General features: G+C 40.1%; 2 protein-coding genes across 3 annotated transcripts in view; one reads left to right on the top strand and one right to left on the bottom strand.

Annotated features, from left to right (window-relative positions):
- The window catches only part of SAR1B (secretion associated Ras related GTPase 1B), a 654,985-nt gene extending 646,759 nt beyond the window's left edge, over window positions 1–8,226 (bottom strand). Inside the window, exon 1 of one of the 2 annotated variants that reach the window (XM_044069235.1) lies at window positions 8,093–8,226. The gene's annotated coding sequence lies outside the window, so the exon portion shown is untranslated. Of the gene's footprint in view, window positions 1–7,948; window positions 7,968–8,092 lie in introns of those variants that run through there. The other variant, XM_044069236.1, reaches the window with a different exon arrangement.
- A 2,211-nt stretch (window positions 8,227–10,437) lies between these two features.
- SEC24A (SEC24 homolog A, COPII coat complex component) overlaps window positions 10,438–17,457 on the top strand; it is a 2,581,543-nt gene continuing 2,574,523 nt past the window's right edge. Inside the window, exon 1 of the mRNA XM_044069234.1 lies at window positions 10,438–10,763. Coding sequence (XP_043925169.1) covers window positions 10,697–10,763 — 67 coding nt within the window. The 5' untranslated portion in view covers window positions 10,438–10,696. The remainder of the gene's footprint in view (window positions 10,764–17,457) is intronic.

Here is a 17,457-nt window from a genome sequence, read left to right as displayed (position 1 = left end):
ATACAAATGGTAGTCTGACCAAAAGCAAGGCTATCAGGAGTAACCCACACAGTGTCACCAAATAAATATGCAAATACTCTCCAAACATATACATCTCTATAAAGATCAGCCACAATGAAAAGTTTAAATATACTGAATAATAAATTAGTAAAAGAACAAAAAAACACTAAGCATATATATTCACAGTGACATCAAAGTTTAAAATCATAGGAAAAACTGAAAACAACATTGAAGGACGGGCTCAAACAAATAAAGAAAAACAATATCCAAACTAAGCTTCACAATATTCCTGACTGAATCTAACAGAATTATACTATTCCCTACTTAGTAAACAGAGCAAGGCAGATGATGTGGTGAATGCTCAATATCCAAACTAAGCTTCACAATATTCCTAACTGAATCTAACAGAATTATACTATTCCCTACTTAGTAAATAGAGCAAGGCAGATGATGTGGTGAATGCTAAGAATCAATAACTGCCTTCTCAAAACAATATCCAAAATATTACTTCTGGGATAGCTTGCAGAATGACATCACTTCTGGTCATCTGACTTCTAGTTCCCATGCAAACACCCATTGCTGGAAGCTGTCAGGATTTAGCATCTACTTGTAAAAATACACACACACACAAAGTCTTTTGCTCAAATATGTGGTAGGTGCTGGAAGTCATAAAACAATTTCATACATCCATGCTTCCGGAGTAGCAATTAGTTCACCCAAAGACAATACAGAAAGCTTCCTAGTACAGATTTTGTGTCTCTGTCTGCACTGAAACCTGTAAGATAGCATCTTTATGGCCTAGCCCACAAAGTGATGTAATTTCAGATATATTTTAAAGTTTGCTGGACTGAGGTTAACTTTCCGGTTTCTTTTGTGAACACATACATTTAAACAGTTACAACAGTGCATGTACATTTCTGTTCTCTACAGTAAGGACACTGTAGATACATTTCAAACACAAGCACTTTACAAATGCCTTTACAACACAAACATCTGTACAAAGCAGTTAGATATTCACATGACATACAGTTCTAATACATCTGCAACACAAGCATCTTGTATAAATCAGTCTGATATTCACAAATTACATACTTATTTACAAAATTCCAGCTAGCTCTGCTGGCAGTACCTCCTACCGTCACATGTGCTTACATTATACACATGCCTGTAGCCTGCATACACAGATAGATCGGTATACATAGACAGAAAAATACACGTGAGTACATATATCTGCCTTCAATGTACAATTTTTCCACTCAATGTTTTATATATTTGACATAATCCTAAACAGTCTTTGACATATCTCTTGTGGTGTGGCTACCACTCACCCAGTTACCAAACAGTACCCCCACAAACTGAGTAAGCAGAAAAGTAAACGGGAAGTGTGCAAGCAAAGCTAACAAAAATAAAATTAGAATTCTGTAGTTAAAAAAGGTGTGTGTGTATGTATGTATGTATGTATGTATATATATATATATATATATATATATATATATATACACACACACACACACACACATATATATATATATATATATATATATATATATATATACACACACATTATATATATATATTATACACACACATACATATATCTAAAAAAATGTATACACACACACATATAAACACACACACATTATATATGTGTGTGTGCGTGTATAGATTATATATATTTATTTATTTATTTCCAGTTTGATAACCGGGGTGGTCCACTGGGCTGAAGGAGCCCGTTTTCAGTGGAGGCCCGGGGAGAAAAGCTCAAAAATTACAAAGATACAATAAAAATATGATAAAAAGTACAATAAAATGCAGTTATGAATAATCCTAGTATTATATAATATTTTAAACAAAATTGTAAGATGATACAGAGAGATGTAGCAAAAAGATGTAGTGCAATAAGTGGAGTATAGCAGACTTGAGGATAGTTCATACAGAATATGCTTGGTAACGAAAATGGGTAGTGTAAAGTATGCAGAGTAGTAGGAATAAATACCTAAAGTGGAGAGAGGCAGTTGAGTAGTGAAGCAAGAGTCAATTGTTTATTCGAAAGAAGAACATAACTGAGAAAAAAGCAATAGGGGGTAATACAAGGGGGACGGAGGGTAAAGTTAGTAGAAGAGTGTTGGACACAATTTGTAGAATGTTAGAGTCATTAGTTAGTCAAATGTAATATAGGTTTAGATGGAAAAAGTATACAGGGGGAGAGAAGTACAGAAAGAAGGGTATGTATAGTATTTGCACTATGTAAGAAATATCAAGGGGAAGCTGTTGGGCAGAATAGCAAGGTGAAGAAGTATTTAGTGAAGAACAAGTAGAAAGGAGTTTAATAGGATTAGGGGGGCATAGAGCAATTACATTTCCAATTTTTGGAGAGATGAGAATGGAGCTGGGATTTAAAGAGTTCAAGGTTATTGGAGATTCATAGTGAGGGGGGAAGATAGTTCCATTTTTTTGCTAGGGAATAGGATAGCAGACACTGGCCAGCGGGACATTTTGGTTTGTGAACAGCAAGTTGATTTTGTTGTGCAAATCTTAGGGGTCTGTGGAGAGTATAAGAAGGAAGGATGTATGCTAGAACAGTATATCTATATATATATATATCTATATATATATATATATATATATATATATATATACACACACATATACATACACACACACACATATATACGCACACACACATATATACGCACACACTTTTGCTGGGGGTAGAACACAAATAGACCACCTCTGAAAGCTTTATAGGATTATCCAAAATGTGAGGAAAATGGCTAACCAGTTGAGGTCACAAACTACAAATGTCAACAATTGCTACACCAATTGCATGTACCATATGTACATGTATTTATACACACTCATGCACATACATACATACACGTGTGTGTATGTCAGAATATAATGCAGTACACTACAATTCTTAACTTTAATTTACTAAAACTGTAAAAATTAAAAAAAAAAAATTAGATATGCATACATGGGAAGAAATAACAATTTACTGCAAAATCACAAATAGATATTATCTATTTAACCAGGTCAGTAGACTGTTCCAAAGTCCCTTTTCAACCAAGAACCTGGCCAAAAGGCACAAAGAAACAAAATGGAATACAAGTTAATTTCTACTAACACAGATTAAAAAAACAATATCTACGCAAAGTGGCTAGAAGAAAATAACATAGTATACTTTGTCAGAATATTTAGCAGGAAAAAAAAAACAGTATTGGTCACAACCAGGAAAGTCTTTTCCCCCAAAAAAAGTTCCTGTAACTAAGTATTTATTAATACTGAAACCAAAAATAACATTATATGACTGGCAAAATAAAACATAATAGTAATACTACAGCTAAGCAGCTCATCCACTGGCTTTCCAACATTTCTTATTCCTGAATTGCTGTGATACAGATTCTAAGAAGACGGAGCAAATTCCCTGAACGCTTTCTGACCCGCAAATCTGCCTTTTTAACACGTTCGTGTCACGTATCTCTCTCAGAATCTTGGTTAACAATAATGGCTAGGAGTTAACTGCATTCCTTGGAAGCACTCCTCATCCTGGAGGAGCCAAACATATGCGCAGTCACGGAAACATGGTTCAGACCCATGGAGAGCACCCCGATTACCAAAGGCTATGATGCCTTTCATCAATTTCGATCCCCCTCAGCTCAGGATAAAACAAAGGGAGGAGGTGTCTCAGTGTTCATAAAAGGACAAGTACACTGCTAGACCAGTCCAACAATATGTCTCGCATTTGCTGCTCCATGGCCAACTAACCATAGGTGCGACCCCCCCCCCCCCGCCCCATCATACCCTAAATGATACAGATCCCCTAACATGAGTATGGAAAAACACAACTCCTACCTAAACCTACTGGAATCTCTTAAAATTCAGCCCAACACCATACTTATGGGCGACTTCAACTACCCCTACATAAGGTCGGAGACTTATATGACCCGTAATTCACTTGCTCTGAGTTTTTTGGACTTTGTCAATGCAAACATCCTGGAGCAACTAGTTAGCTCCCCAACTAGACATGAAAATCATGAACATGGAGGGGGGGGATGCTGCTCCCTCCTGTGCAGTAACTTCTCCCTGACAAGATCTGGCCACAGGATGATCTCCTTTAGTATTAAAACTAACCTAGAAAACCTATCAGACTCCAAACTTGTTAAGAACTTTGCCAGGGCCAATTACATAAAACTGAGAGCTTATTAAACTTCCAAGCCCCTCTGAACCCAAATGACATTGAGGTCTACTCTGTGCTGTACACCAAAGCACTGTACAACCACATTCATAGCTGCACAGAGGAGGCAGAACCAGTCCAAGTCAAACCAGTGATTACTAGCAAACAAACTACCTTGGTGGACCCCTAGCATAAGTAGGCTATTCAACAAAAGGAAAAAAAAACTCTCTCTACAGCCAAGAAGGAACAGACAAAAGAATGCAAAAAGACACTCGCAGTCTAAACAAATGAATTAAAGAGCTGGTTAAATTTACCACAGCAAAATACGAGGTAAAGATAGCCTCTCCAGGTGAAAGAAAAAAAAAGCCTTATGGTTATGTTCATAACCTCTGGGGAAAATGCTCAGCAATGTGTTGAGTTGATAATGAATGGCAACACTTACACCCAGCCTGAAACTATACCAAACCTGCTGGCCAAAAAGTGCAGTTCTAACTTCTCGACTAATCACCACATACCACACCCAAAGAAATACCAGATACTATCCCCTAATGAGGGAACAGGTCATTACTACACACTCTAAAGCCAAAAAAAAACAAAACCTCCATGGGTCCTGAAAACACTCCAGGATGCTTCTTAAATAGCTTAAAACAGAATCTATCTGGGCCACTAGAAACCCTCTTTAACCACTGCCTCCAGATGGGCTTTGTCTCAGAGGAATGGAGGACTGTAACAGTTGTCCATCTGCACAAGGGGCACCCATCAACTGACCCTGGGAACTACAGACCCATAACCATGACCAGTCTTGTCTGCAAGTCCACAGGGAGAATTATCATGGACCTGATTAAAAGCAACATAGGAAATCTCAAAATACTGGACCACACCCAATCTGATTTTATCAAAATGAGGTCGTGCTTGCTCAATCTGGTGGACTTCAAGGAAGTCATTAGGGTCATGGATAAGACTATAACAGTGCACACTGCTTACCTAGACCTGGACAAAACTTTCAACACAATCCCCCAACTTGGGGACCATTGATAAACTTACTGAGTTAAGCATAAACCCCTACATCATTAGATGGAGAGTAAACTGGCTCACTGACAGAACACGCATTGTCCGGATAGGCGAATCCACTTCCAGTAAGAAACCTGTTACTAGATATGTCCCACAGGGCTCGTTGCTGGGATCCTTCCTGTTTAGTATACACTTCTCTGAAATGAAGGCCAATTTTGGGGACCTCTGGCTCACCAAGTTCACCGATGACTGTAAGCTGGGAGCAATCACTGAATCCCCAAATGATGCTGACATCCAACAAACATGCCTAAAACAACACACAACTAATGCCAAAACCATAGACTAAGACTAAATGTTAAAAAATGCGTAATGATACCCTTCGGTAAATCAGACATCTCTACAAACTATATGACTGGTAGCACACACTTAAAAGTAGATCCAGTGGTGAGGAACATAGGAACACAAACAGTGAGAAGTTAAGCCACACAGAAGGATTTCCTCACTGCCATAACTACCAGCAGGTAGCTGTGGTAGTGAGGTAATCCTTCTGTGTGGTTCAACTTTTAACTGAAGACATGGCATTAAGGTCAAAGGAAGTCATACTGCCATTGCATTCTGCCCTAATCAGCCCCACAAATCGAGTACAATGCTCCCTTCAGCATGTACCTAACCAGGCACAAACTAAATGGAGCAGCTCCAGAGGTTTATCACTAAAAAGAATTCAGAGCATAAGACACATGTCTTATGGGGACTGACTAAAAGCCCTATTTCTTTACTTAGTTGCATTGTTTATTGAAAGTCGACTTATGCCTAATCTGCCAGGCATTCTTTAATCCAGCCCTGATGAAATATTATGGTTTTGAAAGAAAAATTATTCTAGGGTTACACGTTCCATGGACCTGAACCTCATATGCGACTCTAACAGAACTTGCTGGAGAAAAAGATTCAAATCCCAAAAGCTACCTTGTTTATGAAATAAACTTCCCATCTTTCCAAAACAAAGCCCATCCCTCACTCTCCTCAGAAAGAATTTGGAAGAATGGGTGGGGAACTGTAAATTCACTCCTGGGGAACTGCCCACGTCACTTGTAGACATAAGCAGTCTATAAAATGACTCAGGGCTCCAACAAAGACCCGCTACCCTTATGACACCCCATTCCATATCTGGAAACAGAGTATAACAGGCAAGTCCAGATAAAACCACTTTAGCCAACAGATCGAGGAGACTGTCTCTCGGATACCCTCCCTGTGGGAGGAATAAAGACACCTTGCTGAAGTCGTCCATTTTCTTATTTAACTGAATAAATTACTGGAAACTTAAACAAGGTGTCTTCATTACTCCCACAGAGAGGCTAACAAAGCCAGTGTCGCCTAGATCTGCTACCTAAAGTGATTATCTGGACTTGCCCTTTACACTCAAGTTTCTTGTTAGTCCCGTCACCCTCTGGGTTACAGGCGAGATACCAGACTTCACTCGAGCCCACTGACTTTTTCTGCTTTCCATCCCGTATCTGGGGGGTTAAGATAGGTTGCTGTCATACCCTGGGCATTACTGCCACTACCCTGGTAAACACCTATTTGATACACAGCAAATAAGCTAGCCAATGACAACATTCCAAAGACACAGGATTAACAACTGTAATAATGGTACACTGTGGCACACTCCACAATACGAAGCCACTGCTTTACGTAATGCAAGGTTGTAGCCAGATATACTTGTTTCCCCTTGCAGCTCTTACAGAGGCATAGAGAGCAAATATAGGGATTCGCATCAGACCCTATGTACATGAAGTAACGTAAGACCCTTCGCGATATCAGATGACTACTACATGGTACCGCTGCATGGATCACAGCCCTCAGTTCTAGCTTTGGTACCGTTGTAGGAAAAAAAACGAAGTTCGCAGTATAACTGAGAAGTAAAAACATACCATGAAAGGAAGATTACTTTTTAGGGCATTTTAAAACTGAGAAATACAACTGAAATTATTAACACGGCATTTAACGAGAATTTCCACGCAACATGGCTGCTAAAAATAGCAACAAAAATCACTAAACACCGATGTCAGACACCATGAAACACAGGCAGTGGATCAGCCTGAAAATGGTCAGTTGTAATCACTGTAGTACTATCCCAGTAAACAAGTGTAAAATAAGAGAAATAAAATGGCCAGTAAGTACCCATACCATTACCCTGACACAAAACAATTACTCAGAAAACACTTACTTTTTTTTTTAAATGTACTATTAGTAGTTAAAGTTAATCAAGAAGGACTGGACGTTACTGTTCAAAACAAAACCATAATTAAATCTTAAACAAACACTTGCGTTTTAAACAATTTATTATCACAAATTACATTGTGGCGTACAGTACTTTGATCCGTGTCCGATTATACAAAAGGTATAACTCAGTGCAAATCCTTGGTTTTAACCAGTATTCACGTCTTTTCATTTACTTAACTTTGCCACAGCAACTTCATAAACTAAGGAAAGAAGGACCACAACCTACTTCTTGGCACAACTAAAAGAAACGGATTTCCAAGAAAAATAAATAGCCAAACCACACTTTTGAGATTTTCAATTTAGTACAACTGTCTGCCGAATCACTGCTGACAACAAACGTAAAACATTATCTTCAGATCTAATCGAGACTTACACCAAGCTAAAATCAATATGACAAACCAACAAAATTAAGTGCAGTTTCATGGGGATGCAATGACTGGCCAAAATAATAAAACAAGTGACATGACAGCACTACTTTACCGTCACACACAGATAATTACACCAAAATCAGTAAATCATCCTGCTTTTAACAAAAGTAAATTAAACGGTTACGCTACCAAACCAATGAGAAAAATGACTCCTAAGCAAATAAATATAGTGAACTAAGAACTTCACGTCACTTACGCAAAAGAGACCAAACCTTTCTCAATGGCACTGTTTTGACACTACTCCGCTATTTAAAAATAGGTTGAAAGCTCCAATACACTAAACTGGTTACCCTCAGCGACTTCCGGTTAGAACGACAATAATATCCTTCCCCCACACAACACAACGTTCTTATTCTACGAAGTGCATAAAACTAAATCCGGTCTACAATTCCTTCATATTATTAATATGTTTTGACCGTAAGTTTGTTTATATTTATACGGTTATCACCTGTCCCAATTTAAGTAGGAGGCGGTTCCTATTTGGTCAGCTGTGCCCTGCGGAAAAAAAAGAGAAACACGAACAGTGGTAAATGTCATGAGATTAGAAAAATATTCACCCAAGTTTCTTGTAGCTACATAAAACAAAGATGAAATACCTTCTTATGATATGAAACGACTCAAATTTGTAGAGAGCTTTCATTTTGGCAGCAAAGTGATGTCCACTCCATTACACTGGCTGTGACTATGGTTTGTCCCGCGAAATGGCACGTTTCTATATATAAACATCCCACTTTGGTTATCTGAAAGGTTAGTTGGAACCCATAGCTCTCAAACTCTTAGCTCAAGAAACAAATGGGGGTTGGGGGGCAAAAGCCCAAAATCCGGGACAGTTTTTAAATTTTGCTCTTAGAACCACCACCCCAAAAATGATGGAGTAAAAAAAAAGATTTTTATTAGCATGCAACTTCTGAAGAATGTGAAGTCTGAAACTCAAATGTTTGTCATTATTTAGCGAAGTAAATCATTTTTGATTTCACAGAAAACAAATAACTTTAAGAAGAACAGACCAAAAATTTGACGGAAAAATGTGGACATTCTGCTAAATTCCAAACGGTTGACAAGATGTGGGGGAGATCGTGGTGACCGAGTGTATGTCACAAAATAAAACACATGCAATACTTTAATTTGATTCATCCTTTGAGGAAGGTTAAACATAACTGTCAACCTTTTACTTTCAGAATTTCAGCATTGTTGCACATGGAAGGATATCACATTAACAGTGACCATTGTCTAAAGCTAATGCTTCTTAATAGTAATCGTTGTAATAGTAATAGTATGCTATTACTAGTACTGGTAGTATGGAAAATATCTCACATTTATGGGCACTTTTTAAATTATGAAACTATTAATTTAGGCAGCTTAGAGAAGACGGTAACACGTTTTCTTAAAAAAATAAGACACAGAGCAAAAATCAATATATAGATAAAATTGCACCATGCATGTGGACAGCGGAAAAATAAGGGACACCCCTACAAATTAGCAGGGCCACGACCTGTCCCTCTTTGTGAAGGGCAGCCCGTATATGGTCCCTTGTGTCTGGATGGGGAAACGAAAAATTGCAAATGTCCTGAGATTTTATGAGAAAAGAATCAAGGTTCCTTAAATTCTTGTATAAAACAATTATTTTATATCTGAGGCATATAATATGGAACAGTATAAACAACTCAAATTCTACAATAGTAATAAGCTTTTATTTTGGCAAAAAGTGATAAGCACTCCTTTGCACTCGCCGCAGTTAGTCCTGCAAAATTTCATGCTTTCACAAATGTCCCATTTGGGGCATCTGAAAAGTTAGGGAGAGTTAAGAAGAATGCTAAAATGTATCATAACGAGATTGATGTACTAAGAAACACTAGGTAAAATACGCGTATATCATATCTCTCAACTGTACACATTTTTGCAGAATGTCTAGATTTTTGCCTCATATTTTTTGATGTGTTCCTCATAAATATGTGTTTTTGACAAATCACCAGGATGATCTAAGGATTAAAGCCACTAAATAACGACTTGTATTTGAGTTTCAGGCTTCACACCCTTCAGAAGATGCATGCTAACATAAATAGGATGATCTAAGGATTAAAGCCACTAAATAACGACATGTATTTGAGTTTCAGGCTTCACACCCTTCAGAAGATGCATGCTAACATAAATAGGATGATCTAAGGATTAAAGCCACTAAATAACGACATGTATTTGAGTTTCAGGCTTCACACCCTTCAGAAGATGCATGCTAACATAAATCTTGCTATTCTAGCAACTTTCTACGTTTATATGTGCAATATTTTAAACCTGCCCCTATTCTGCCCCCCCCCCCCCCCCCCCCCATTATATCAGGCTTTGTCCAGATTTCTTGCGCTAATAGGCGGTTAAGAGATAATGGTGTGTATACGAATCATTTAATTGCATCACAATTCACGTCTCACAAATTTGAGGTACTGTACACCTTGCATTAATATTTCTGCCCGACGTTAAAACTAGAGCAACATAAATACACCGGTCCGCACAGGAAATGCCACGTGTAGACAATGCGCATGTGTTGCCTGTCCGGAGCTTTGCTTTCTATTTCCGGTGTGTAGCAAAAGCTTAGTTACGGGGCCGAGGGGGACTGACTTGTTAAAGAGTAGGAACTGTAGCAACACAAAACTGTATTGAATTCGTGGTTTAGTGGATACACTTTGAGACGGATGGGAGTTCTGAGTATAAACTTAGAAAAAGAATAGTGTTAAAGTTGTGACAAGAAGTTTCAACAGATCGTTTTGCCAAAGGATTGTTTTCTGTACAAAATAACAGTTTTGATAGTATGTCAGTTGCTAATAACGCAGGATATGCTAGCCAGAACGGCGGTTCTGGACAGCCTTACATGAACGGTGCGTACTGATTTTTTTTTTCGTTTTGTTTTCCAGTACATTATTGTAAATGTCCTGATAGCTTGGTCTTGTATGCAGTGATGCACAAGTACCATTTGTAGCAGCGCTGATGTTCAGTACATGTCGTGAACAGTGCTGTGGGTAGAGATCCTTCACTGTAGATATATATGAGATATATCAAGCAAGGGAAAAGGAGGATTTCATCAATTAATGCTGCCGGTAGTGCAGTTATTGACAATGTGTACTTACCGAACATTTATCTGAAACTGACCTGTATATGGTCATTGATAAACTGTGGTCTCTTGAATTTTTGTAATATAAGACGTTGGTAGGAATAGTTTAATCATTGCTGTTTAAGGCTGGAGTGCTGTTTTGGCTTTGAGCAAAGGTCATGCCTGAAAAGAATGAATCGGTACATTTGTTATTGCAATTGCTTGTCTGCTGAAGTTGCATATGTGGACAGCATATTCGAGTTCTAGTCACCTTGTGGGATATAGTAGCTGAGAAGAACGTAAGTATAGTAATATTTAAGTTTTTACTTGTTTGTTAACCCGACGATTAACTTTGTTACAACCACCGTCAGAGACACACACACACACACATATATATATATATATATATATATATATATATATATATATATATATATAAAATAGTAGTCTGGGTTCTACCCATCTTGCTAAATGGGAGTAGGGGAACGTTTATGTCTACTGATGTTTGTTTTTATTTGTTTATCTGGAAGCGACCAGTTTACTAAGTATTTCATCCATTTCCACAGCCCGAGGCAATGCATTGTATGTAGGTGTATGTCATAGTACGTACAGAACTTTTAAAAGTTTACATTCGTTGAAGAATGTCTTACTTATATTGGGATTCAAAATGTGTAAAACCTTTACACGCTGTTGCGTCTATGGGGAGGGACACTCTGTTTTAGTTTTTTTGTGTACGTGTATGTTTAACTAGGAAGGCTGTACTGAAGAGTTACCGTTTGAGCGGCAGCCTGCAGTTGAAACAAATATCTATTGCAAAAGTGACTATGACGAAGTCTGCAAAACGGTTGATATTAACAATTTGTGCTTTTATAATCGTCAGTAGTACCAGTGTGTAGGAAAAAATATGCATGAATATGGTACTGCGTGCAGTTAATTTACTCAGGGCTGTTCTATGAATGCATGTTTGATGGGCACTGTAGTTGACAGTATTATCTTAGCTCAAAGTAACGCATTATTGGGCAGCTCTCTCCAAGGTTATTGACATGGTTGATAATCATTACTAGGTCTTTTAAAAGGTTCGGACAAGTCACGAAAGTCAATTCTGATGCTAGATTATAGACACAAATAAAGCTAAATGAAAAAAAGTGCGCTTGTGTAATTTGTGAAGGATTGAGTATCATGTCTGCAGCTGCTTTCCCCCTTAAAATTAAAGTGGCTTTGAGTATATTCTTACTTTTTCCATAATCTGACACCAGTAGACTAATCTCCAGATATTTTTGCATCTATTTGTGTCTGATATGGAAAAGTAGGCTTAAGAATTTACAGAAAGTCTACTGGCACTATTGGTTTATATGCGGATCCAGTTGTCACCACCCTCAGTACTGTGTTTTTTTCATGCCATTTAGAGAGATGCTGAGAACTGAGATGCCATTTAGAGAGATGCTGAGAACACAGCCAATAAGGCAAAACAACATACTAGTCATAGGTGACTCTCTAGTCAGGCACACTGATGTCCCACTCACCAGGCTAAGCAAGAAGGTTACTGTCAGCTGCCTGTCGGGTGCCAGGATCTACCACATAACCCACGCACTCAGGTCACTCCACAACAAGTACAAATATGACTCTGTCATTGTTCATGTTGGTGTGAATGACCTGAGACGTACCTCCCTGGACTACATGAAAAGAGACATGGAAGAGCTCTCCGATCTTGTAGCCCAGGCAGGTATGACCCTAGTCCTGAGTAGCATTCTGCCATTGCCCAGAATGATACCGCAGTACAAGGACAAAATGATTGACTTCAACAGTTGGCTAAGCTTCTGGTGTCATTCTAAGGGGGTCCAGTATCTGTCTGCTTGGGATGACATGGTCAACAGACCAAGATGCTTTGCCACAGATGGCCTGCACCTGTCGCCCCTGGGATTCCGGATAATGGCTAAGGCTCTTGCTGCCCCTGTAGTGCCTTTTGTAGGCAGGGTTCAAGTAACAAATTCACCACCATAACAGGAACAAGCAAGCAAAAACTGAGAGTAATGCTACTCAATGCTAGAAGTCTAAATTTCAAAATGCACTCACTCAAGACACTCCTTAAAATGGAGAACATCGATATCTGTGCAGTGACTGAGACCTGGTTCAAGGCTCCAGAGAGCACCCCTGCACTACCAGGCTATAACTCATACCACACTTTTTCGCCATGTAACCTGGACCGAAACACCAAAGGTGGGGGTGTTTCCATATTCATTAAGGATATCCACTCCTCCAGGCTAGTTGCTCGGCATAATGCATCCGAGGTTATCTAAGTGCAACTAACTCTTGGCAAAACTGCAATCCAAATTGTAGCTTGCTACAGATCCCCCACCATGTCCAGGATCCCCACTCCTCTTTTCTTGATGTACTGGAAAATATTAGGATTCAACCAAACACTCTAATAATGGGCGACTTCAACTACCCCGCCATTAACTGGGAAAACTACTCGTGTACCAACTCCTTAGCGCAACACTTTCTGGAATTCATAAACTCCAATGCCCTAGATCAACTTATCCACACCCCCACCAGGGGCAACAATATCCTAGACCTAGTCATTACCAACATGAGTCACCGGTGTTCCACACCTGAAGTCAACTCCTCGTTGGTCCGATCCGACCATAAGCTAATCACCCTTGATATCCACATCCCACCCCCACCCCCCATTAAGGAAACCACAGTAAAAAATTTCTCCAAAGCCGACTTCATGCTTCTTAAGGCAGAAGTAGTGAACTTCATGACACCCATGCAGATGGACAGTACAGTTACAACTGCTGAATCCTACACAAATGCACTCTATAAGCACTTACATGAGTGCGTGGATCGTGCTATCCCAAACAGAACCAAGACGCTATCCTCCAAAAAAAGGAAGCCAATCTGGTGGTCCCCTGCCATAAACAAACTGTAGAACAGAAGGAAGAAACTGTTGCAAAAGAGAGTAAGATCCCATGAGTGGAGGAACTCCCTGGTCAGCCTCGGTAAGAAACTGAGATCCCTTATAAGATCCTCCAAAGCTAGCTACGAAAATAAAATCGCCACTAATTCCAAGGACAACCACAAAACATTCTATAGCTATGTCAAGAATCTCAATGGCAACACCCAGATCTGCTCTGAGTTATGGCACAAAGGCACAAAAATTACAGAACCAACTGGTATTGCCAACATCCTGGCAGATAGGTTCAGTGCTAACTTTAACCCCCCCTCACCCCCTAAAGGGCCAATATCTATACAGGAAGAATGCAGAGTCCCTGTAATCACAACTATGCAGGTGAAAGCTGCACTCTCTAAAGCCAAAAACACAGCATCCATGGGACCGGACAACATCCCAGGCTGCGTTTTACACGAACTTCAGAATGAACTGGCTCCTCACTTGAGCACCATGCTCAATAATAGCCTTGCATCAGGCTTTGTGCCCACTGAATGGCGCACAGCAACAGTTATCCCACTCAAAGGGGGAGCCACCACTGATCCCGGGAACTATAGACCTATTAGCCTGACGAGCCTGGTCTGCAAGGCCATGGAACGTATCATCATGGAACTCCTAAACAAAGACATTGGTAACCTCCAAACTCTGGATCCCACCCAGTTCGGGTTTGTGAAAGGCAGATCATGCCTCCTGAACCTGATCGACGTCTTTGAGGCAGTCACCAAAGCTGTAGATGAGGGTAAGGTGGTTCACACAGCCTATCTTGACCTCTCCAAGGCTTTTGACACCATCCCCCATTCTGGAATTATAGCTAAGCTCAATAAACTTGGCATAAATTCCTACGTCACAAGATGGGTTGCCAACTGGCTCACTGACAGAACCCACACTGTAAAAGTTGCAGACTCCAAATCTGACCTCAAACCAGTGACAAGTGGAGTACCACAGGGGTCCATCCTGGGACCGCTCCTGTTTGGTATCTACTTTTCTGAAGTACAGGCTAACACAGAAGGCCTCTGGTTAACGAAGTTCGCAGATGACTGCAAACTAGGAGCCATAGTCAAGTCCCCAAATGATGTGAACATCCTACAGAAGGGCCTCTCTGAGACAGATGCCTGGTGTCAGAGCCATGGCCTCAAGCTCAATGCCAAAAAGTGCAGTGTCACCCCCTTTGGTAAAAACTCTGTACTCATGAACTACCACATAGTTAGCAATCTGCTTAACACCGAATGTGTGATAAGAGACCTTGGGACCCAGGTGGACAGTAGTCTCTCCTTTGATAGTCACATCGCCACAGTAGTCAGGAAGTCCTATGTGACACACCTCATCATAAAAGGGTTGTCATCCAGGAAAAAAGAGGTCATCGTTCCCCTCTACTCGACACTCATTAGACCCATTATAGAGTACAATGCCCCTTTTGGAATGTACCTCACAAGACATCTGCAGCAGCTGGAAAGGCCACAGAAGTACCTCACAAAGAGGATTACTGGACTCAAACAAATGCCCTACACTGACCATCTCAAAAAAACTCCAGCTTTACTCCGTAGCATATCGCCTACTCCAAGGTGATCTCTGCCTAACATATAAAGCTGTGTCAAACCCAGAGCTGTTGGACATGCTACACCTAAAGAAATCCCAATCCCTCCGAGCTACATGCTCTAGGGACCTAAACCTTGTCACCACAATAAACAGGACATGCTGGAGGGATAGATTCCTATCCCAGAGACTTCCCATTCTCTGGAACAGGCTACCCATCTATGTCAAGCAAAGTTCTTCATTAGCACTCCAAGAAAAATCTTGATGAGTGGATGGGAAATAGGAAATACTCCCCAGGGATCACTTCTGTGTCTCTGCTCGACAGTGGCACAGGAAAATAACTTTCTTGGGTGGCGTAAGCCAGGGAACCTTGTTGGCTAGGCTTACGTAGGCTCTTGGGCTGATAGCCTAGTACCTACCTATGAACTAAAAGAATATGTTCCAGAAAGCAAGACTTTCTTCTGGAAATTCAGTACCTCGTAGATATGTTTGCTAGGAGGGCTTAAGATTGGAACTTATTATATAAAAACTCATTTTAAAGTTCTAGTGAAAGATCAGGACCTTAATAACCAAACATTTTTAGACACGTTTGCAAACAGTGATGTACCAAATTGGACTAATATAGATATGTGAACAATAACTTATTTTTGTTTCAGACTATGATGTGTTGTCTCATCAATTTGTGGATGTTATTTTGAATAATTTTCGTCCGCCTGGGATGACATGCTTGACAAGCCACGCTGCTTCGCTAGAGATGGCTTGCACCTGTCACCCTTAGGCTTTCGAATACTGGCCAAGGCTCTTGCCACCCCCATAGTGCCTTTTTTAGGCAAGGCTCAAAAGACAAACCCACTGCCGTAAATAACACAAGTAACAAAAAACTGAGGGTAATGCTACTCAATGCCAGAAGTCTAAACTACAAAATGCATGCACTCAAGGCACTCCTCAGTATGGAGAAAATCAATATATGTGCAGTAACAGAAACCTGGTTTAAGGCTCCAGAGAGCACCCCAGCACTACCAGGCTGCAACTCATACCATACATTTTGGCCATAAAACCCGGACCGAAATACAAAAGGCAGGGATGTATCCATATTCATCAAGGATACCCACACCTCCAGGTTGGTGGCACAGCATGATGCTTCAGAGATCATCCACGTGTAACTAACAACGGGCAAAACTGCAGTTCAAGTTGTAGCTTGTTACAGATCACCCACTATGTCCCAGGACCCCATTTCCATGTTTCTGGAAACACTGGGAAACACAAAGGTCCTACCAAACACCCTAATATTGGGTGAATTCAATTACCCAAACATTAACTGGGAGAACTACTCAAGTACTAACTCCCTTACCCAACATTTCCTAGAATTTATAAACTCAAATGGCCTGGATCAACTGGCCAACAACCCCACCAGAGGTGACAACATATTGGACCTGGTCATCACCAGCATGGGAGACCGGTGTTCCACACTGGAGGTCAACCCCTCGCTGGTTAGATTTGAACATAAAGTAATCACTCTAAACATCCACATTCCGCCCCCACCCCAAGTCAAGGAAACCACCATGAAAAACTTTTCAAAAACAAATTTCACGTTACTTAAGACCGAGGTGGAAAGTTTCAAAGCCTTCCTGCTAAAGGATAACGCTGTCCAAGCTGCAAAATCCTTTACTAATGCACTCTATGGGCATCTACAAGAATGCATGGATCACGCTATCCCAAGCAAAACTAAGACTCGCTCCTCCAAGAAAAGGAAACCAGTCTGGTGGACCCCTGCCATAAACAAGCTATACAATAGAAGGAGGAAACTAGTACAGAAAAGAGTAAAATCCCAAGAAGGGAAGGCATCCCTGATCAGTATCAGCAAGAAACTACGATCCCTCATAAAATCATCCAAGGCTAGCTTCGAAAAAAAAATTGCCAAGGACTCCAAAGATAACCATAAGGCATTCTTTAGTTATGTCAAGAATCTAAGTGGCAATTCTCAGATTTGCTCGGAGTTGGT

Source organism: Protopterus annectens, chromosome 4.part0 (assembly GCF_019279795.1).
Source record: "Protopterus annectens isolate FY-2018-M chromosome 4.part0, PAN1.0, whole genome shotgun sequence".
NCBI lineage: Eukaryota > Metazoa > Chordata > Ceratodontiformes > Protopteridae > Protopterus > Protopterus annectens.
Note: the sequence above shows the minus strand (reverse complement) of the source record. Positions and strands in the feature narration are given on the sequence as shown.